General features: G+C 45.6%; 1 protein-coding gene across 6 annotated transcripts; it reads left to right on the top strand.

The window, feature by feature from the left end:
• Window positions 1-3,863: 3,863 nt before the first annotated feature.
• PEX5 (peroxisomal biogenesis factor 5) lies at window positions 3,864-21,260 on the top strand. 6 transcript variants are annotated; one of them, XM_068560191.1, is made up of 16 exons: window positions 3,864-4,011; window positions 4,627-4,789; window positions 5,106-5,141; window positions 5,412-5,544; window positions 5,765-5,896; window positions 11,578-11,683; window positions 12,197-12,287; window positions 12,689-12,799; window positions 13,062-13,154; window positions 13,521-13,640; window positions 17,673-17,816; window positions 18,021-18,091; window positions 18,494-18,706; window positions 18,952-19,117; window positions 19,456-19,613; window positions 19,814-21,260. In XM_068560191.1, the coding sequence occupies exons 2-16, from the start codon at window positions 4,643-4,645 to the stop codon at window positions 20,013-20,015; spliced, it is 1,923 nt and encodes a 640-aa protein (XP_068416292.1). In that variant the 5' UTR covers window positions 3,864-4,011; window positions 4,627-4,642; the 3' UTR covers window positions 20,016-21,260. The 6 variants fall into 6 exon arrangements, with proteins under 6 accessions (XP_068416292.1, XP_068416293.1, XP_068416294.1 ...); XM_068560192.1 differs by having other exon boundaries at window positions 13,545-13,640; XM_068560193.1 differs by having other exon boundaries at window positions 13,551-13,640.
• Window positions 21,261-23,297: the final 2,037 nt, after the last annotated feature.

Here is a 23,297-nt window from a genome sequence, read left to right on the forward strand (position 1 = left end):
AAAATCCTGAAAAGGGAGCAAACCCATTCATTGGGGGAAATACTCCCAAGTCAAAAAACTTGATTTCTTTTTTCCTTCCTTCCGTCCATCCTTTGGGGGGAGAAAGGATCAAAGGTTTCCCGGTTGGATTTTGGTAAAGGTGACATAGACTGAATCTTCCCTGTATTGCTAAAAGTGGTAAGATTCCGCTCCAAGCAGGGATAAAGGGAATATGCATGATGGTCCTTGCTGCTATCTGGGGGGAATTCCCTGCTATGTGTCCAGGGGATGGAGTTAGGTACCCAAACCTATGTTGGGTTTTACCCTAACCTACGTTGGTAGCTCTGGATACACCTGGGTAAATCTAGATTTCACTACTCTGAACACTTTTAAAGCAAAGTGAGTTTTGTCCATGTGTATTTAGATGAGCCTAGCTTTGGGATTTGCTGCGTCTCACTTCACGTACAGCTTTCCTCCCCTGTCAAGCTGTCTCTGCCAATGATGTCAACTGAGGGTGAAAGGAGGATGGGCAGTCATAACCAACAAGCCCCTCTAAGTGTACATGTGTGAAGACTGTACCATGATTTGCAATTTCCAGAGCATGGATATTTCCATTACACTGCATCTTGACGTCATCAAAAAACCCTAAAGAATCAAATCAGATGAGGCGATTCCTCATTTCCAACTTTTCTTCCAACAAAAAGCTACAAAGTAACTTAACACTTAGGAAGTAAAGACATTCATTTACCCAAGTGAAGCTGTGAAAGAAATTAGTTGCACCTAAATGAGACAATAAAAACTAGATACGATTGTAACCTGTGAGTTGTGTATCATTATCAGTTGAAGGAGATGGCCTTGGGGATTCATGACACAGGAGACAGAACTCATCTCTAAAAATGGGTTGAGAGTGTTCACTTGTGATTCAGACAGCATCGTCTTGGGAGTATGTAGGTCCTAGGTGTTGTGTCTTGGTCTCAAATCTCTGGCCTTTAAGTGCCTGTACTGTGGTTAAAAATTTAACCCAGTAATTCTGACCTACCTGAGCCAGTAAATTTGCTATCCAGATGTGTGTAAGTGACGTTATGAATTAAAACGTTTGATCTTTAAGAGAATCTAATGTATGAGCCTTCAATTTGGGAAGTAAAGTTTTAGACTTGAGATTTTAAGAGGACTAAGATAATTTCATAAATGTTTATAAGTTTGATTTATTAGACCTATAGAGTTGAATAAGGGTTTAGAAAGATTTTGCCTGATGGGGTGGTGTGCCCTGTCAGGCATTTAAAGTATTTAAAAATATGTATATTAAATGCCATGTAGTTTAAAATATTTCAGGAGATCTTTAAATTTTATTTTTCAAAAGGGTAAGTCTAGCATAACGCTTAAGAGCAGGGACTCTGGGAGCAGGTTGTGTAGGTTAGGCATCATCAAACTATGTCCAGCTGCCTGTTTTTGTACGGTCCGTAAGCTGAGAATGGTTTTGACCTTTTTAAATGGTTGAAAAAAATCAAAAGAAGTAAAATATTTTGTGACATGAAAAAAAGATATAAAATTCAAACTTCAGTGTCCATAAAAAGTTTTATTGAATCACAGACATAGTCATTCCTTTACGTAACATCCATGGTTGCTTTCATGCTACAATGGCAGAGGTGAGTAGTTGTGACAGAGATGTATGCCTGCAAAGACAAAACTATTTTCTGCTTGGCCCTTTACAGATAAAATTTAATGCCCCTGGTGTAGGTTCAAGTCACAGCTTTGCAACTTACTAGTATAAGCTTGGGCAAGTCACTTAAATCTCTCTGTGCCTCAATTTCCCCATCCATAAAATGGGGATGATAATAGTTATTAAGTTATTGTGAGAATTAATCAGTATTTGAAAAAATGCTTTAGAACAATGCCTGGCACATAGTAAATACAGTAGAAGTGTTTAAAAATTGGAGGAATTTAACTTATTAAGCTTGAATTTATCAAACATTAATTAAAGAATAAGTAAAATAAAATATTAATTAAAGAATAGGTAAAAAATAATTATATCCATTTAATAAAGATATTTGTTATGAATAGAATTAAGACTTTAAAGTTGAATCTGGAATAACAAAATCTAAGGTTTTAAATCTGGAACTTCAATAAATATTAAATACCCAAGTAAATCTGGTAGTCCTTTCCCAGTGCCAGAGTCCCTCTTGGGCTGGTGAGCCAGGTTCTGTGAAGAGCTACGGCCTAGGAGACCAAAGCTCTCCAGGACTTACAAGCACGACTGCGAGGCAGTGTTGTATAATGGATAGGTATTTGGAGTTATGTCTGGATTGAACTTTGACTTCCTAGCTGTGTGACTTTTGGCTAAGTCTTAATTGTGAAGTGGGATTAGTAATACCTATTTCACAGGGGTATTATGAAGATTAAAAGTGTTAATGCACGTAAAAGCTTTAGTACAATGCCTGGATTTAAGTAAGCATTCAATAAACATCTGTTATTATCATTGTTAGGATTCTCCTACAAGCGGCATACATAGTGAGTTATTGTTAATCGGTTACTAAACGCCTAGCAGAGCTGAAAGTTATGTGTGTGTTATGGTTTGAATGGTACTGGGATCTGGTTGCCTTGATTTTCTGACATTCTACTGTATCATATGCTTTCAGTTAAACATTGCTCTCTCCAGGGATCCTCTTTTTTAAAGTATGCACTTTCCAGAGGGCATCCCTTCCTCACTGGCATGGTTTAGTTTATTAGGTACTAGGTATTTGCTTTACAATGTCAGCCTGAGACCAGAAAACAGGCAAGGGCTGGGATCCATGGTGAAAAGGTAAGGAAAAAGAGAAATTTTGCACAGTCTCAGGTTTTCCCTGCTGTTCTGTTCCCCTGAGGTGTCAGAACAGCTTCTCTACCATCTCAGGGACGAGTTTACACAGCCATGCCCCTCTGGTCCCCTGGGGCCTCCACCTGTGAAATCTGCAGGACAGCCAGGAAGCCAGCCTGGCCCTGGGTGCCACCTGCTGACTACCTGCCTCCTCTCCTGTACCCTAGGCTGGGACGGTACTTTTGTCCTTTTGGCACGGACCTGTCCTTGCCCATCTACCAGCAGCCCTGAGCACCTCCTGCCCTTCCTTCTTCATGACATCGGAACACCCTTGGACTTGGAGGCAGGTGAGATTTCAGGGTTTGTTTCCCAGTGTCCTTGAGGTTTGACACCAGAGCCAATTCTGTGGCAGATGGTGGGACCTGAGGCTTATTTCGTGATTAAAGATCACTTCTTGCATCATATTTGTGCATTCCCTGTCTGGGGCAGTGGGAATAAGGCCACCACGGTGACCTTGACCAGCGGTGAGGGAGGAAGGAGGGGAGAGGAGTGACTCACTGTGCACCTTCCCAGTAGGTTATCGGCTTGAGGTCTCAGGATGTGTTGACCCTACTTTAGTCACCAGAATTTGTCGTCATCCAGTGCTATTTCCCCCAATACGCAGATGTGGCAGAGAGATTGGGGGCAGGCCTCTGTCACCATGGAGACTGTGACGCTGTCCTGCTAGGGGCAGTTTGGAAGGGGTTAGGCCTAGAAGGCTGGGGAAGGCCCCGGATTTGACCCCCACCACTCCCGCATTAGGGCCTTTCTCTAAAAACCGAGGCCCAGAAAGGAAGGGACTCCCCTTGGGTCACCATACGCCCCCGGGAAGAGGCAGAATGATCTGAGTCCAGGATCTGCGTGTTCGGCTTTCCCCCAAAGGTCAGGAAGCCCCTCCTAGCTCCATTCTTCTTTGAGCTTTCCATCAAACAATTCCTAGCGTCCGCGATCCTTTCGAGTACTTGCAGAGTCGAGGCTCCAAGACTTCTCCTTTAAGACCCATGGCTCCTCCCATCACGCTGCGTCGCAGACTTAAGGCCCCGCCCCTCCAAACAGCTTCCGCAGGTCCGCGACCGTCGCGCGGCGGTCACGGCCCCTTTATGCCCGGGTTCCCCCCCCGGCTCCCCAACCCCTTCTCTCCCCTCCCCCTCCAGCCCGCACCAGGTACCCCGGCTGGTCGTGCGGCTTCGCGCGCAGTGGTGAGTGCGGGGCCCCGAGGGGGCGCGAGGACACCTTCTTGGTCTTCCCGCAGCCCTCGCGGTGTCCTCGCGGGTCGCGGGGGGCGGAGCTTGAGCAGCGACCCGGGTGGGGGAGACTGGGTGCTCTGAGCGCGGGAGGGGTGGGCCGGGACCGGCCGAGCAGCGGGAGGGGCTCAGGTGACTTACGGAGAGGGAATGGCCCCCAGCAGTGGTCGCGCGGTGACTGCGGGTGTAGGGGACTGGGCTTACGGTCCCGCGGCGTGTCCCCTCTCCCTTGCCCGGCCAATGCCCCCGTACAGCTCAGTTGCGGAATTGTCCTCCCGGTCCCCTGGGGTTCAGGCCCGTCTGTGGGGGGCGGCTGCCGCCTGCCCCGCCGCCTGAGACCGCAGTCGTGGAGGCCGCTGGAGAGGCCCAGGCGGAGAGCGGTGGCCTTTGAGGGGGGCGGCAGGAGGGCACCGACCCCCCGACTCCTGGCAGAGGTGGGGGCCGTAGCAGAAGGCGCAGGGGTGGAGAGTGGCCAGCGGCCAACAACCGCCTCCCCCAGATACGGGCTGAGTTGTGGGTTGGGGAAGGGTTTGGCTCCGGGAACCTCAGTTCCAAACCTCTGCCCATCAGAGAGCCGGCGGTCGCCATGGCGATGCGGGAGCTGGTGGAGGCGGAATGCGGGGGTGCGAACCCGCTCATGAAGCTGGCCGGGCACTTCACCCAGGACAAGGCCTTTCGGCAGGAGGGGTTGAGGCCTGGCCCCTGGCCCCCAGGAGCCCCAGCCTCGGAGGCGGTGAGTGTTCTTCAGGCGGAAAGCCCGAGTTGTGACCTGGGATGGAGGGTCCGGATGCACACTTTGGGATAACTGCTGTCTCTATTGTGTTGCAAATGATAATAGTTGCCAGGCAATGGGTGTTTACTATATTAAACATTGAACGTCTTTATATAGACGAAGGCAACCATGTTATAGATGAGGAAACTGAGGCTTTGAGAAGTTTTGTGACTTGCCTTATGAATGGAAGAGATGGAATTTTAACCCAGGGTTAACTGAGTTGTGTGGCTGTGGTCTTCACCACTGTACCATATTGTCTCCCTTTCTTTTGACTTAGGTCTCTAAGCCTTTGGGGGTAGCCTCTGAAGACGAGGTAAATAATGCCAGTCTTTTCTGTCGCATTTTTCGTTCGCCCATTGTATTTTTACTTTAAACTTGGCTCATCCATATTTCAATCTGTGGACTTCCCTGATCAAATGAGATTTGCCTCAGCTCGCCTGCTTGTTTTTGTTTTAAGTATTCTTCGAGTGTTTCCAAATCTATAGTTTCTGTGTTTTGCTTTCCTTGTGTTTGATGTTAGTATCCCGCATCCAATGGGCCCCTGTCTCTTGCTGGGTTCATTTCACCATCTCTCTTCTGACAGTTGGTGGCCGAATTCCTCCAGGACCAGAATGCACCACTTGTATCCCGTGCCCCTCAGACGTTCAAGATGGATGACCTCCTGGCCGAGATGCAGGAGATTGAACAGTCAAACTTCCGCCAGGCACCCCAGAGAGGTGGGTCCAGCGTCTGGTTCTGGGTGTGGGGGGGCGGGGGTCACTATTTTCTGTGCAGGTAGGGACAAGGGGATTCCGTATTTAGATGCTGCTGGTATTGCTGAACTGAGATGCAGAAGGAGACAAAAGGAACAGAGTGTTTTCATGTGCACTCAGGGTTCCTTAGGCATGATAGAATGATAGGTATTTTCCTTAGTTCTCTCTCTATCTCTCTCTTAAGCCCCTGGTGTGGCAGACTTGGCCTTGTCGGAGAACTGGGCCCAGGAGTTTCTTGCAGCTGGAGACGCTGTGGATGTAACTCAGGATTACAATGAGACTGACTGGTCCCAAGAGTTCATCTCTGAAGTTACAGGTGAGGCTTCTTATGGGAAGATCTACAGTGGTTCCTGTGATGCAAAGTTCTACACTGTTACCCTCATTCATTTTAGGATATAGAGTGATTTTAGCTGCTTATGACCTTTCTGGACTCTTGACTCTTTCCTATAGGGCACTGAACCTGATTTCTTTTAGGTGGTAACAGGGAATTGAAACTTATATTAAACAGAGGCATGAGTTTGAACTGGATAAGAGATTTTGAGGAGAGAGAGAACAGGAGGAGTTAGGTTTTCTTCTTTGTTATCTGGAACTTTAGTACTGTAGTTTGGTGGAGAGGATCCGCAGATTGGATGGATGGCAGTGTTGCCCAGGAAGAGAGAAATGTTTAACACATCCCTTGGGATTCTGGCATTAAGTCATCTTGAACAGGGTTAGAGCCTTGGAAAGTGGAATTGTGGAGTTCAAAGGCCTGAAGTGTATGGTCTTGATGATAATAATAAAAATTAATAACAAGAGCTAATGTTTACTTAACCATGTTCTAGGCTTTGTTTTAGTGCTTTAAATTCATTGTCCGTTTAATCCCCCTGAGAACCCTTGAGGTAGTTATTATTCCTAGTATATAGGTAAGAAAACTGAGGCTGAGAGCTTAAATAATTTACCCAAGGAGTCACAGCTTTGTAAGTGGTGGAAATGGGATTTGATTCTGGGTTTGAATGATTCCAGAGTCTGTGGGCTTACCCATTCATTATGCTATACTGCCAGGCCTGCAACTTAAGCTCTTCAGGGTCCCAGCCTAATTTTCCCTCTTTGAGTTGTCTGTGCTCACTGCATCCTGGGGGACTGATTCTTCTCCCCCAAGCCTTTCTGATTACAGGCCTGGGCAAGGGCATTCTCCTTCTCTTTGCTCTTCCTGATTGCTCTCAAAGAGAGCACTGTTGGCCTGTTTCAAATTTAAGAAATCAAGAATCACAAAAGAGATAAAGGGAGAAAGTTGCAAAGATTCTGGCCTCTCAGGGTGCTCACATCATAGTTCCTGAATTTTCATGACATGATTGATGGGACCTAATTGGTACCCCCTGCCCCCAATCATTTTTATTCTCCTAAAGACAGGGCTTCCTCCACACACAAGAGAAAAACCCCCAAATCTAACAACTAAAACTCACCTTTAGTAAAAGCTGTTGGTCTCTTTTATCATGACTCCCTTTCCCTCCTTTAAGTTAGAGTTTAAGGAAGAACAATGGGTATTCTTGGTTTCTATGCACTTTATATTCTCAGAGCCAGTTGAGCTTCACAGAAATACAAGGTAGGTATTCCTCCCCCATTTTATAGACAAGGAAACTGAGATTTGGAAGGGTTAATACTTCTGTCTGAAATCATTCAGTAACAAAGATTATATGCAAACTCATGTCTGTCTGACTCCAGGCTCCATACTTAGAATCATTACACTGTCATTGAGAATCTTCTGTGTGGAATTGCCCCAGTTGGAAAATCTGAGCTGTAATAAAGACCCACCACCAGACTGAAACTCAGCTTTTTGTACAAACCTTAGATTTAAGTGCTGTTTCTTATCGCAGAGAGACTTCTGTTAAAATGTATGGGCATCAGTCATTTTTGATAATTCAGGAAAAAAATCATCACTACTATAAGCATTGAGATTGATGAGATTTTTGTTAAAATTAGTTGAATACATGGAGCCATTGAAATCTTCCTTCCTTAAATGAAAAACTACTTTAGAAAAACATGTTGGATCTGTCTTACCTGTTAAATTGTCTTTGGGAGATCTCTCTCTTCCTCTGTTTTGTACATTTTTTTGGAACTGTGCCTGCTTCACAGAGGCAGGGATATGGAAAGCTGGAAGGGGATATTGAGCTATGTGGGATCTGCCTTCATATAAATGTCCTATTGCAGTAGTATATTGCTTTGTATGTAGTGGCCCTTCAGAATTTATTGAATGAGAGAATTGAGATCTGGGAGAAAGAGCTAACGGGGATTGATTTTCTAGTACAGTTATCCCTTGGTATCTGCAGGGGATTGGTTCCAGGACCCCTGTGGTTACCAAAATCCTGGATGCTCAAGTCCTTTATATAAAATTGCTATTTTATATATAAAATTGCTCAAGTCCTTTATATAAAATTGCATAGTATTTGCATATAACCTACCCTCCCGTATGCTTTAAATCTCTAGATTATTATAATATCTAATACAATGTAAATAGTCGCCAGCATGGGGCAAATTCAAAGTTTTGCTTTTTGGAACTTCCTAGAAATCCCCTGCCCCTCTCCCTCTGAATATTTTCCATCCACAGTTGGTTGAATCCGTGGATGTGGAACCCGTGGATACTAGCCTCATAACATTTATGGCTGATATTATTACCGTAATGATATAGGTTACCTATTTCTTTGTGGATAAGTAGACTGCAAGTTGAGAGAAGGTTATATTCTTTAAATCTTTATTATTCTTAACTCCCCATTGTTAGGATTCTAGAATCTAGTTTAAAAGAAACCTTGAAGCTTAGTTTTTTTCTTGTTTGAATGTTGTATTTGGAAATATAGTTTCACTGGAAGTTGCAAAAAAATGTACAGAAAGGTTCTGTGTGTCTTTCCCTCTGTTTTTGCCGGTGGTGACATTTTGCAGTTGTTAGTTATGTACAATATCAACAGAAAATTGCCACTGGTACAATCCACAGATCTTATTAGATTTCACCAGTTTTACATGCCTTTATTTGTATGTTTATAGTTTTATCACATATGTAGATTTGCATAACCATTACTGCAATCAAGATATGGAATTATTCCATTACCACATGAAGCTCATTTTTTGGTCTGAAATGGTTCTTGATGGAATTCCACTCCTACCTCTCACCCCAGTGTTCTGGGCCAAATAATCGTCCATCTTGTGATTGCTCAGCTCTAGGGAAGAAATGCATCTTTAAGGGGTTTTGAGTTTAGACAACCTCAGCTAAAATGGTGTGTGAGGTTCATATGACAATTATGAGAGATAAACCTGCACTTTCATAGGAAAGGCAGTGGCCAGCAGTAGCAGATGATGATTGGCAGTAGCTCTCCCCTGGATGGCAGAGGAAGAGGCTATGGAATAAAAGGAATAATAATCTCATTGTGATGTTTTCCACTTTTGTAGGGATTTGCCTTGAGCAGACAGTAATGATAATAATAGCTAATATTTGTTACTCTGTGCTTTGCATAGGCATTATCTCATCTGGTCTTCACAAGAATCCCTGTGAGGTAGCTATTATTATATCTACTTCATAGATAAGGAATTGGAAACTTAGAGGGTTGATAACTTGTCTGGAGACTCACAGTGAATAAGTGGTGGAGTTGGGATGTGAGTGCAGGTAGCCTGACCCTAGAACCTGCATTCTTGATCACTGTGTTACTTAGTGGATGTGGAAACTTTCATGGGTAAAGGTGGGAAGTTCTGAGTTTTTGACTGTTGAGCTTGGGGTAGATGTGCCTAGATGAAATGAACACACAGTGAGAACCTAGGCCAGGTGAACGCCCTGAATCAGAGGTTTGGTACCTAGGTTGTTGGTTGTCACTCTATGATTTCTGTGACCTAGGATAGTCCCTCCCACTCAGCAGGACTTAGTTGCTTCCATCTCACAGGTATCCAGATGAATCTGACTTTCTGTAAGAATTTCTCAAAAAATATTATGAAGGCCAGGTAGTATTCTTTTGGTTATTTTATTTTGACTTCTTTGTTGGAGCGGTTCCCAATGCCAGAAAATCCTGAGTCTTGTGGCCAATATGGCTAAATACCAAATTACAGCTATTTGAGGTTGTCTCATCTCTGGTATTCTTTTTTCTAAACTACCTCTTGTCTGTTTTAAAGTCCAGGTGCTTTGTACTTTTTCTGTTGGTGCTCGTCCTTTAGAAGAGCATTTCATAGAAATGGTGTTCTGTGTAATTTGAGGAGTGCTTTTGGCCAAAATATGCTTTTGTGAAACACTCTAGTTGAGAGGGAGTGGCTGGAGAGTGAGGAGGAAGGACTGGTTATTTTTCAGCAGAATGGGACGGGGTATTAAGCATTTCCTTATTAGGTCTCCAGACTTGAACTAGCAGTCTAGTCGGGGCAAAGGAAAGAGAAATGTTGCCTGTAAAAGCTAGTGAGGGAAATCTTGATATAAATGTTAAGAGTTCTCGAAATTAAGAGACCAAATCTGTGATCAAAAAAATTGTCAACTGTATCTTTTATTTTATTAGTAATAAATCACTTATTATTTACGATTAGGTGAAATCTGTGAGTCTTGATCTTTTTTTTTTCTTTCTTTTTCAGATTTTGACATTATTTTCTCAGATGTTGAGATTAGTTTGTTGAAATTATTCAGGCAGAGTCTCAGCTAAATGGAATAGAAAGTTCTGTTGTATATGAATCCCGAGGAGGTAAACCTGCCTTCTTGGTGTTAAAAGCAGTAACAGATCTTCAAATTAGGGACAAAGACAGGATGGCCATTTGTAAGGATATGGGTGCAGAGCAGAAGGAAGGAACACGCCGGCCCATCCTTCTCTACGTGCACTCACTCTTTAGGGGCCCTTTAAATCCTTTAACTAATCTGTGTCATTACTTTTTTGTTTTCCTGGCCCTAGAATAGTAAAGAGCGAAGTCCTGGAGGTTGAGAAAAGTTCAGCGCCCTCATGTGATATGTTTATTCTGATCTTGCAGCAGTGCCCTTTTTCATGAGGGTTGCTAAGGTGATTTCTGGAATTAGACTTAAAAACATAGCTCTCAAAAGCAGTCAAAAGTGACAGAGTTCAGAATAATGTTTATCCCGGGGGGTGCAGGCCTGCGGGAGCCTGTGAGGGAACTGTAGACGGTCCATGTCGTGATCCGGGTGGTGGTGGCTTGAGTGTGTTCACGGGTAGAAATTAATGAAGCAGCACACCTAAGTTTGGTACACTTTACGTACCTTCATGTTTGTATGTTACATCTCAAAAAATGAAAAAAAATCCAGTGGGAAGAGTGGACCCATGTATCTTTAGTTCTAGCCCAGCATTCTGCTTCTCAGATTCTCTTGGTAGGTATATTAGGATGAAATATGAGGTTCCTTTTTTTTTTTTTTTTTAATTTTTATTGGAGTATAGTTGCTTTACAATATTGTGTTAGTTTCTACTGTACAGCAAAGTGAACCAGCAATACCTATACATATATCCCCTCTTTTTTGGATTTCCTTCCCATTTAGGTCACCACAGAGCACTGAGTAGAGTTCCCTGTGCTATACAGTAGGTTCTCATTAGTTATCTATTTTATACATAGTATCAATAGTGTATATATGTCGATCCCAATCTCCCAGTTATGAGGCTCCTTTTGTTGGGAGGGTGTGAACTCTGTAGATGGAGGACAGACCAAGGTTTGGTTAAGGAATGGGAGCTCCTGTGTTCTCCCCTGGTTCCCTGCCAGGTCCCTGCAGTACCTTTGAGGAAGGTGGAGGCCCAGGGCCCGCTATTTCTTAGTGAGGACTCTTGCACTTCAAACAAAAGGGTTTAGTCCCTACTTCTCTCCTGAGCCTCCTTATTTGGTCTCCTGTCCCCAGTTCAGTAAACTTCTGCCCTAGGCCCCTGGGGAGCAGGTTGGGTGTTGAAAATTTAGTAGTATTTTCTTTTGACCAGTGGTCTCTTGAGGGATTCTGCTTTGACTTGGTTAAGTTAATATTCTCCCTTTCCTGATCCTTCACTGATTTCCCCACCTCTCTGCTCCTTGCAGACCCTTTGTCTGTGTCCCCGGCCCGCTGGGCTGAGGAATATCTGGAGCAGTCAGAGGAGAAGCTGTGGCTGGGAGAACCAGAGGGAACAGCTGCCACTGATCGCTGGTGAGTCCAGCCCCTTCTCTCGGGATGGATCCCTGTGGAAGGAGTGTTGGACGGTTTTCCTGCTCCCCTCCACCAAGCTCCTCTATCCACGTTCTTAAACCAAGTTGCAATCCCTTCATTTTCTACTCTAACGTTTCCACCTGTATTATTACCCCGATTCATTTACGTCTCAAATATGATCGAATCGAGAATCCTAACTATCCTACCAAAAGTTTGTAACTTTATCTTATGCACCCTATTCCCCTTTTAATTTGGAGCCTGCAACTGTCTATTCCTTCTCTCTGGAAAGACGCGTTTGGGAAAAAGAGAGGTGAAAGCATGTAGCTAGTGCTTTGCCACTCCTGCCCAAATGTCCTTCTTTAATGTAAATTGGAATTAGTAGGTCCTCAACCAGAGAGAGGAGTAGTGTCACCCTCTCTGTTCCCCGATGAGAACTGTAATTGCCATGGGCTGGGAGTGGGGAAGGATGTGGCAGACTAATGTGTAAAATGAGTGAGTCCTCGCCTGTCCCAGGTGTGATGAATACCAGCCCGAGGAGGACCTGCAGCACATGGCCAGCGACTTTGTGGCCAAGGTGGACGACCCCAAGTTGGCTAACTCTGAGGTGAGCCACATGCTGCTGCTGCTTTGCCCAGCAGAGCTGGTCTGAGAAGCCAGGAGTCCTGCTTCTCTTACCCCAGTTTAGTTTAAGGCGAAAGAGATGAGATCCGAGGTCCACTCCTTCCTGTCTGGAGAACAGAGACTTACGACCCTGCCTCTTCTTCCAGTATTCTTGCCCTCATTTCCTTGCCTACTAACCCTTTGTCTTTTCTGTGCCTTCTCAGATCTCTCGAGCCAGAAATCCCTTTCTTTTTGCTCTCTGCTTTTTCCAGGGTCTTTAGCCTGTCTTGTCTGTAGCTAGAGATGGTCAAGGGGAGGGGTAAGTGCAGGCTTCTCTGGTCATGGTTGAGAGGGCACACCCGGAAGTCCTCTCCCAAGTGGCCTGTGTGTGTCTCTGTGCCCCAGTTCCTGAAATTCGTGCGGCAGATTGGCGAGGGGCAGGTGTCCCTGGAGTCCGGCGCAGGGTTGGGCCGAGCTCAGGCAGAGCAGTGGGCAGCAGAGTTTATTCAGCAGCAGGTAGGACACTGTCACCTCCCAGTCCTACCTCAGAGCCAGCTGGTGGCCCCGGCCGTGGGTTCAGTGTTCAGTGGTCCCAGGTGGGGAAGGGATCTTATTGCCAGCTCGTTTGGTAGCATCCAGGTCCTGAGTGGGTGGGAAAGAGATTCTGAGAATGTTCTTCTCAGAAGTGCCCAGGTTGGTGGTGTCTAATGGGTATTTAGTTGATATTTAGTGGGTAGAAAGTTGTTGGTGGTGGTATGACCATCCTTCTTTGTCACAGGGTACTTCAGAGGCCTGGGTTGACCAGTTCACACGACCAGTAAACACATCTACTCTTGATATGGAGTTTGAACGAGCCAAGTCAGCTATAGAGGTGAGAGCAGCTAGTACAGGTATAACCAGTCCAAGAGAAAACACTTCTTTGGAGAGAGTGGGTGTCTTAACATCAAAGATGGGTGAACATTGTATTTCATAATGTTCTTGGGTTATCTTTGGCAGAATTGCTTGGGATGGGGTGGTTGCCTATCAAAAATGCAAATTCCTGGGCATCACAGACTACTGAGTCAGAATCTGGGGGTAGGACCTAGGAACCTGCATGAAAAAAAAGCTCTTCAGATGATCTTAAACACATGGAAGTTAAAGAACTACTGCCATAGGGACTCCATCTTAGTGGAACTAAGGGTGGGGCGGGGTGGTCACGATGAATCTTCTTTTTCTACCTGCCTTCCCTTCCTTACAGTCTGATGTCGATTTCTGGGACAAGTTGCAGGCGGAGTTGGAGGAGATGGCAAAACGGGATGCTGAGGCCCACCCCTGGCTTTCTGACTATGACGACCTCACATCTGCTTCCTATGATAAGGTAAGAACTAGTTTTTCAGACTGCAGGATTTCCTTGTTTTATTGTCTCTCCTTTAATCCTGAATCTGAAGGGTACCCACTTTTAAGTAATTATTTTCTTGAGCCCCTTTCCGTGAAAGGCAGCCTGAATTATTCCCTTGCCCCTGCTCTCCTCCAGTTATTGAGAGTATGCTTTATTCTTGGGATATAAAAGTTAATGATAATAGACCACCCTTGTCAAATAACAACAATAAGCGACAGAATACCTAGAGTAGAGGTTTGCACACGATGCAATAAGAGCACGGAGGAAGGAGCTCTGCTTTGGAGGTTGGTTGAAAACATTTTAAGAAGATTGATAGCTCCTTTGGTAGAGAGTGGTAGGTGGTAGGCCATCTCTCTGCCCTCCACCTTAGTATCTATTAACTTTTTAACTCACAAGTTTATTTTAAATTCTGATCTCTTCCTGTAGGTACTAACCACTTGCCCCCAATTTAGGGTATTTTCAAAGAATTATATTAAATAATTCAAATGCTAGGAAAATTTCCCAGAAGTTGGTGGTGAAGAATGATTGAATTTTGCATGTAGTATATACTGTTGCCTTAGAAGCATATGTTATATCGGGGTATCACTGTGAAAAAAATCTGCTTGTGGGTTGTGGGGTATTTGGACATGTGGGTAATAATTGAGCTGTGAGTTGAAGCATGATTGGGGAGGGAGAGAATTGCTTGGGTTTGAAAATGGCAAAACAGGAACTGGGGAGGTGATCAGTGGTGTCTTTTTCTCAGCTCAGACCTGGTTGGGGCTAGAACTAGAGGGCCAGGATTCTGGAGGTAGATCTTGCAAAGATAGAGAAGAACAGAGTTCAAGATAAGTTAGAAAAGGCTAGGATTTAAAAGCCAATGAAAATCTTAGTACTAGGAAAAGGATGATTTTGTTTATTATCCCAGCCTGACTTTCTGAGAGTTGTTCTGTGATATAATAGAAAAGGGAGCTTACCTTTTGGGACCCCGTCCTCTGGTTTTTCCATAGTAAGAGTTTCTTCTATAGACTTGTGATGAGGAAGAACTGAAGGAAATACCTGGAGATAGTACTTTTATTAATTTGTAATAGACACTTGATAAGTTGCACAGGCCCTGTCGACTTATAAATGGCAAGGTATAAAGTTTAGATAAAAATTTCCTGGGACTTGCCTGGTGGCACAGTGGTTAAGACTCTGCCTGCCAATGCAGGGGCCACGGGTTCGATCCCTGGTCCGGGAAGATCCCACATGCCACGGATCAACTATGCCCGTGCACCACAACTACTGAGCCTGCACTCTAGAGCCTGTGAGCCATAACTACTGACCTATGTGCCACAACTACTGAAGCCTGCGTGCTCTAGGGCCCACGTGCCACAACTACTGAAGCCCATGCACCTGGAGCCCGTGCTCCATGAAAAGAGAAGCCATCGCAATGAGAAGCCCGTGCATTGCAATGAGCAGTAGCCCCGCTCGCTACAAATAGAGAAAGCCCGTGCACAGCAATGAAGATGAAACACAGCCAAAAAATAAATAAAAATAAAATAAATTTTTAAACAAATTTCCTGGTTTTTGATAAATATAGGCATAGCTCTTCTCTTAGCATTTTTTACTTCTGTATCAATGACATGATAGTTGGAATAAATTCTTTAATTCAAAACTTAAAAACATAATTATGTTTTTAGATCTTTGAACCCATTTTGATATCATTGATACCTTGGGATATTGCAAAATTAGGATTAGAAACATTTGCATTAATGTCCCAGATTTTGTCTGCCTTTTGTTAAACTGTTAATAAATTATATGTCAATAGTACTTGTTTTTTTTTTCAAATGTGGATCTGACTCTATCAGGTAAATTCATGGGTATCTGAATGTCGTATTTTTTATTCATGATCCTTAAATTTTCAAGGCTACACCTACAGCTGGAGCAGATATGATACTGTATACTGTTAGCGTGAAGGAGAAATTTCTGTGATGGGACACACTCTACTTAGGAGTGATCCTATTTTTGCAGTATGATACTATGAAATCATAGGATCATGATTGGCTTGGATTAGACTAATGATTGGCTTGGATTAGACTTTTTAAGATGCAACAGTGATCCCAAGCTTATCCTGCATCCTGTGGGTTGTTAAAGGTTCCTCCAGAGGACTCTTTTTTTTTCATCTATACAAATATTCTACTTTTGAAAAATTCCTCTCTGATTAGCAATTGATAAAACCTCAAGGAGGATAGATAACACGGACAAGAGCATACTTAGAGAACCCTGTGGTTGCAACATGATGGAATTGATTTGTTGCATTGTCTGCTGAGGATAATACCTATTAACGCATAGTATTTTAAGCTTTTTGTTAAGGCTGTGGCAGATATTCTCATTTGATGCTCTCAGTAGCTCTGAGAGGCAGGAATTACTTTCATTAGGAAATTGTGTTATAGGTGACAATGATCTGTTTCCTACGGGGTGGCTTAAAACATGGATTGAGGGTGGGCAATAGTCGAGGGTGAATGCAGAAGGCTTTATCTCATGAGACTCTAATAGTCTAGGTGGGGCTGGCAAACTATGGCCCACGGGAAATCTATCCTTCCACCTTTTTTTTTTTTTTAATGGCCCGTGAGCTGAGAATGGTTTTAACATTTTTAAATGGTTTAAAAAAAATGAAAAGTAATAATTTGTGAAATGTGAAAATTATATATTGATAAAATTCAAACTTCAGTGTCCATAAATAGAGTTTTATTGGAACACAGCCATGCTTGTTTACATATCATCTGTGGCTACGTTCTCACTGCTCTGGTGGAGATGAGTAGTTGTGACAAAATATTTATCCTCTGCCCCTTGCTGATCCTTGTTCTAGGGTCCTTTTCTATCTTCTGAGTTTTCCTGTTGCACAGAGGTGTCCCAGGAACATTACCTATTCTCAACGTGAATATACTTTTTATACATTTATCCCAAATCCATCTCCTGTATGTCTCGCTTCTTAAATCCCCATTGTAATTATTTAATTTTTATTTGTCACAAATAATTTGCAGATTACTTAATAATGGTTTAGAACTTTGCTGGCAAGATTTAAGCATTTCTGGTTCTTGAGCAGTTTCACAATGATAGTGAAGAAGGACCTCACTCATGTCTTTATTTCGTACAGTTTCATTCTGATTTGTCCTTAACTACATTTAGAAAGGGCCCTGCCCTGTATTTTGCATCTTGTTTTCATTCTGGAGTATTGTTTTGTGATGGTAACCACTACTATCCAAAAAGGAGCATTTTATTCCCTTGTCCCAAGTCACACGCTTACTAGGGATCCATTTTATCTTAACACCTCTCTGCCTACGTGGAAGACCTGGGGACAGAACTCTGCACAGAGCATCATAACTTCCCTCAAACGAGAAAGCCTCAGCTAGAAGAGGACTTGTCTTTCTGAAGCGTTTTCTGCCCTCAGGATTTTGGAATCTAGCTTTCATTTACTATCAGATACAGATTAATATTAATAACTTTTAAGAATGAAATTGGGGAATAAATTAAAATTTTCAAAGTGCTTGAACACATGCTATCCAGTCAGTGTGCACAGGACTCCGTGAGCTGGGTAAGAGTTGCATTTGAATAGCAGGACCTCTGACTCCAAATTGCATTTCCTTTATACATTATCACACTCTTGCAGGATAACAAGAAATGCCCTTTGAATAGCTAAAGAGAACTTATTACTGTAAGCAGATCCAGTTAAGAAATGTGCTCTGTCCAGTAATGAGAAATCAAGGATGTGGAAACACTGGCTGATAAAAACTTCCTAAAATAAGCTTAATCCCAGCGTGGATCCGAGTTTGCCTGGCTTTCCAGTTGCTGTGGGCATGACACGGAATTTCTTCACTGTGGTCCTAGGTGATCTCCTTTATGATACGGAGAATTTGCCGGCATTTATCCGGATACCTTTTTGGAGGCCTTCAGCTTCTTCTCTGCCTCAGTCTTGGTTGTCAGCTCCCATTCCTGCTGCTCTTTGATGGCTCCCTCTGAGATGGGGTCTCACTTGGCTTCCCTTCCTTGTAGGGGTACCACTTTGAGGAGGAGAACCCCCTGCGTGACCACCCCCAGCCTTTTGAGGAAGGGCTGCGGCGACTTGAGGAGGGGGACCTGCCGAACGCCGTCCTGCTCTTTGAGGCAGCTGTGCAGCAAGACCCCAAGCACATGGAAGTGAGCAGCTCGTTCTTCTGACTTCAGATTAGAGACTCTCCCTCCAGTTTTGAGGGGGGCCCCTAAGGGTAGTGCAGATGGATTAGGGCCTGGGTGCCAGCCTGGGGTCGGGTTCTGAGAGTGCGATGGTGAGTGGGGGGGGCAGAGGAAGCAATGGTGGGAAGGTGAATACCGGGGTGATGAAATCTGGCAACTTCTTTCTAGGCTTGGCAGTATCTGGGGACCACCCAGGCAGAGAATGAGCAAGAACTCTTAGCCATCAGCGCACTGCGGAAGTGAGTACACTGAAAGGGTAGGGGGGGGCGAGGTGGTCCCAGGGCTCTACAAATAACCTTTAGAATGACAGATCCTTCTCTTCTTTCTGGCTACTAACGCGAGTGTTTTCTCATGATGAAACTCTAAGGTTTGGGGTGAGTCTGGAGATAACTGGCTCCATTCGTTCCTCAGCTTTTGGTTTTATTTGTGGGACCCTCCCTGGCTGGTTCCTTGGCTGCTGAAATGTTCCCTTTCTCAGGTCTGTAACTTTATTAATAACCCACCCGTAGAGGATCCCTCTACACCCTAACTGAGGGAGTTGGCAGGTAACTCTGCGTTCTGAAGCTTGGCTCTGCTCCCAGGGTGCTGATAGGCGCAGTGTCCACTGCAGAGCCCAGCTCTGTCCATCTCTGTCCGAACAGGTGCCTAGAGCTAAAGCCAGACAACCGGACGGCACTGATGGCGCTGGCTGTAAGCTTCACCAACGAGTCCCTGCAGCGGCAGGCCTGTGAGACCCTGCGAGACTGGCTGCGCTACACACCGGCCTATGCCCACCTGGTGGCAGCCGGGGAAGAAGGGGCCAGCGGGGCGGGACTGGGCCCCAGCAAGCGCATCCTGGGCTCTCTGTTGTCTGAGTGAGTGTGGGGAGCTCCTGGGATGACGAGTGGCAACCCGAGTAGAAGGGGTACCTGGCTTGTGCAATGTTGGATAGATTGAGGCTCAGGGTCTAAGAGTGGGATGGAAGACTCAGGATTGGAAGGAGGAGAGATGGACGCATCTTGGGGGTATGATTGGTTAGTGAAAGGATTATTTGGGAGGGGTAGGAATATAGACGTATCCATCCACCTGCTTTTTTGCATTTTTTTTCTTCCTTGTCCAGCTCTCTGTTTCTCGAAGTGAAAGAGCTCTTCCTGGCGGCTGTGCGCCTGGACCCGACATCCATTGACCCCGATGTGCAGTGTGGCTTGGGGGTCCTCTTCAACCTGAGTGGGGAGTATGACAAGGCGGTCGACTGCTTCACAGCCGCCCTCAGCGTTCGTCCCAATGTGAGCCTCAGGGGAGGAAGGGAGAGGACGGGACTCTGTACCTTATGGAGGAATCGTTTGTTGGGACCTTCGGAGTCATGGGATATTTCATTCCAGTGTTCCATGTACTGGTTGCCTTGGGAGAATTGGGAAAAGAAGAGCGGGAGTCTAGGGTCATCTGGACTTAGGGGAGTCTGCGGGGGGTGAGTGCTTACGTCGTGGCCACACAGTGACCCGTGGAGACAGGAATGGAATCGTAACCTACATTAGAGAATCAGAGTGGGGAGCCAGGGGGAGAGTGGGCAGAATTTGATCGGAGCCTGGCTCATGTTTCTAACCCTTGTCCCTCCCTATCTTAGGACTATTTGCTGTGGAATAAGCTAGGGGCCACCCTGGCCAATGGAAACCAGAGTGAAGAAGCAGTAGCTGCATACCGTCGGGCCCTCGAGCTCCAGCCTGGCTATATACGGTCCCGCTATAACCTGGGCATCAGCTGCATCAACCTTGGGGCCCACCGGTGAGAGTATCTATTGAGGAATGAATGAATGAATGAATGAATGAATGAACGAACTCCTTCTCCCTGCCTTTGGTCCTGGCTCCTCAGTCTCCGATCCTGTTGTTTGACTACGAGCTCCAGCTTTCTTTTTCCCCATGCCAGCTGACCTACCTCCTTCCACTGGTGTTCTGCTCACCAGCTCTCATTCTGCTTCCTTGCAGTGAGGCTGTGGAACACTTTTTGGAGGCCCTGAACATGCAGAGGAAAAGCCGGGGTCCTCGGGGCGAAGGGGGTGCCATGTCGGAGAACATCTGGAGCACCCTCCGTTTAGCCTTGTCTATGTTAGGCCAGAGCGACGCCTATGGGGCGGCTGATGCCCGGGATCTGTCCACCCTCCTAGCGCTGTTCGGCCTGCCCCAATGACAGTGGGATGGGCTGCCCTGCGAGTGTTTGCCTGGAGGGGTGCCTGCTCTGGATGTGATCCCCTCTCCCCAAATGGGCCTACCCAGGGGGCGGGCTGATGACCACAAGCGGTACTGCCTCTCAGGAGCTGCCTCAGTGTAGGGGTGGGTAGTCTGGGTTCTAGTTCCTGCATAGTTGTAGGAAAGTGAGCTGTGTTGTCGGAGTCGCTTGGTAATTCAAGGGCTGTCCATCCAGCTCCAGGTCTCTGCTCATCACGCCCTTTCTTGGTGCTGCTTTTTGGGTAGGACCCAAAGATACAGGTTGTCATCTGCTGCCATTTCTGATTGGGCCTACCACGTTTGTAGCGTCTGTCCTCCACCCCCCCCCCCCCGCCCCCTTTCTCCTTTTACTGGGCCTTGATAATAGTACAGCCTCCTCGGGCAGTGGTGTGTGGCAGGTTCTAGCAAGCACCTCTGTGATGACTGTGTCTAGGGTGGGGTGTGTTAGGAGTTGGCCTGTTTGATTTAAGTGTTGATGTGGCTCAGCAGAGCTGAGCTTTTAGGGGTGCTCGTAGTTCTGTCATCCTGGGACCTCTCCTGGCTGTAGCTCAGCGTCCCTGGATAACGCCGCACGCAGTAATTGGCATCGTCACCGTAGCGGTCCTCAGGGGCTGCCGGGGTTACGTTGCTGCCGAGCGTTTGGGTGTGGGGAGAGGAAGCCTCGTTGTGGAATGAGCCTTGAAGGGACCGCATGGGCTCAGGGCAAGGGCTCTGGCTTGGGGGCCTGCGGAGGGAGGACAGAGCAGGTGGGACGAGGAGTGTCCCGAGTGCAGCCATCCCCCTCCTCTTAGAAAGACCTGCGAGTAGGAATTGAGCTAGCTCTTCTGGAAAGTTGGTTCAGAAATTGCAGTCTTGCCAAATTCCTGACAAAGAGAGGGTTCAGTGTTACCCTGAGCCTTTGCTGTCCTTGAGATGTTTCTGGGGGGGAGGGTCGAAAAATCCCCTTCCCCCATATCACCTCCACAAGGTGAAGGCTGAGGGAAAGTGAGTGCGCAGCTTGCATTCTGCTGGGGAGATGCACCAAGCCCAGAAATGACTGAAGTGGCCGCAAAGCCTCTTGCCTTGTCTTCAGTAGCTAATGGTCAGAGAGATTTTTTTTAAAACTACCGTGGTCCCAAGGTTCCATCCTAAAATTTATTTTTCTTTGTATGAATATGTGTAAATGATCTAAAAAATAAAACTGTAAAATATTTGTATGAGGAATAAATGGAACAGACATGGCTTTGAGTCCTGCTACTGGGTGTGCAGTTGGGGTGGTGGGAGGGGAGTTGCTGTTTGGAGGTTGGTGTTCAACAGTTTTTCTCGATTTATCTTTCAAATTCTCATTGGTACATTGATTACCCATCTGTCTACCAAGCAATTACTCAGCACCTACTCTATGCGACGTACATGAATAAGGTGGTCAAGGTCCCTGTGTTCATGGGGCTGATGGGTTAGCAGGAGACGGATGTTTGACAGTCATACATTTTTTACATTTGTGTTACTTCTATACAGGAAAATATGGGGTGTGATGTAATTGGTATTTTTTATTATGAATTATTTACATGGGAGGACTTTTGTAGTTTCTTCAATGCTTAGGGCATTGAGATGCCAGCATTTCAATGCTGGCTCTACCTGGTTTTATCAGGAGCTCTCAAGAGACGTGTCAAGATGGGTCTCTACCCTGGGGAAAATTTTAAGAATATGACTATTTATGTTTGGAGATAAATGTCCATGGCCATGTTAGAATTTAAAATGTCTAAAGGAGAGCTGGTTCAGTAATTATCCAGACAGTGAAATATTATTAAGCTATTTAATTATATTTATGGAACAATTTCCAGTGACAATAAATGCTAACAATATAATGAGAAGAAAAGTTTAGCAAACTTTTTACAGTTTTTATCTCAAGAAGAAAGTGCCTTGAAAAGAGAGTAAGGAAATTCCCAGTATGTTAAATGTATCAGGATTATGAGCGATTTTCCCTCTTCTTTGTCATACTTCTCTGTAATTTACAAATTTTCTTTGTGTGTAATACTTTCATAGAAAAGAAAAGAAAACATCACGGGGAGGAGGGCATCTGTTGCCGCCACCTGGGGCTCTGAAGGCCAGTGGTGCAGGGCCCACGGGCCTGGGAGTGGGCTGGGCAGGCTGATGCAGCGGTTTCTGGAGTGGAGATACAAGAAGGAAAAAAGTCTGGTTGGGTAAATGGCTTAGGAGTTGAGCTAACTTCTGGTTTAAGCAAAATCTCCAGGTTGATCTGCTTTGTCTGTGTTTGGTGGCGTGAAGGTGTCCAAGAGGATGCTTTCCTTGCATGGTCAGGTCCGAGCGCCTCTTGAATCCAAATCAAATTCAGCCAATATTTATTGAGCCCCTCTCACGTGCCAGGTGCTGTCGGGTACCAGGAATGCAGTTCACAAGGCAGACAAGGTCCCTGCTCTCACAGCTGATGTACTAGTTGAAGGAGCAACGGAATAAATAAGTAAATAAGAAACTTCAGTTAGTGTGGTCAGGAAAGGCCTTTGTCGTGAGCTGGTCTGGGTGGGAGGAGCCAGCGGGGCATGGGGGTGGGCTGTTCTGGTGGGACCCTGGACCGGGTCCCAGCGGGGAAAGCAAACGCTCTGATCCAAGCTTAGAAGAGCCCTGTGCAGTCCAACGGGAAGGGGCCCGGAGCGCAGGGAGAGAAGGAGCAACAGGAGACAGGGTGGAGGTGGTCAGGAGCGTGGCAGCCTGGCAGCTGGGCTCTGTGTTTTTAAAATTTTCTTTATTTTTTTGGCTGCGTTGGGTCTTAGTTGCAGCACGTGGGGTCTTCGTTGAGGCATGTGGGATCTTTCGTTGTGGCATGCGGGTTTTCTCTCTCTAGTTGTGGTACGTGGGCTCCGGAACGCATGGGCTCTGTAGTTTGCGGCATGCGGGCTCTCTCAGTAGTTGAGGCGCGCGGGCTTAGTTGCCCGGCGACGTGTGGGATCTTAGTTCCCCAACCAGGGATCGAACCCACGTCCACCGCATTGGAAAGTGGATTCTTTACCACTGGACTCATTTTGATTATGGTGGAGAGTTTCCATTTTATTCTAAGTTCCACAGGAAATCACTAGAGAGTTTTAAGTAGAAAAGTGACATGGTGTGATTTAGTTTTCAAAGATCACTCTGGCTGCAATGTAAAGAATGGGGAGTGGGGAGCTGGAGTGATTGGAGCTGAAGCGGGTGGACCAGTTAGCAAGTAAGCAAGCCGGGAGAGAGATGGTAGTGCTTGGTTGGTCTAAGTTGG

This window comes from Eschrichtius robustus, chromosome 13, assembly GCF_028021215.1.
Source record: "Eschrichtius robustus isolate mEscRob2 chromosome 13, mEscRob2.pri, whole genome shotgun sequence".
NCBI lineage: Eukaryota > Metazoa > Chordata > Mammalia > Artiodactyla > Eschrichtiidae > Eschrichtius > Eschrichtius robustus.

Bases quoted from the DNA above. Each gene is read 5' to 3' on its own strand.
- PEX5 (XM_068560191.1), top strand. From the start codon at position 4,643: ATGGCGATGCGGGAGCTGGTGGAGGCGGAATGCGGGGGTGCGAACCCG. The intron at 5,545-5,764 runs GTGGGTCCAGCG...CTCTCTCTTAAG, and splicing joins CCGCCAGGCACCCCAGAGAG to CCCCTGGTGTGGCAGACTTG. The intron at 12,288-12,688 runs GTGAGCCACATG...TCTGTGCCCCAG, and splicing joins CCAAGTTGGCTAACTCTGAG to TTCCTGAAATTCGTGCGGCA.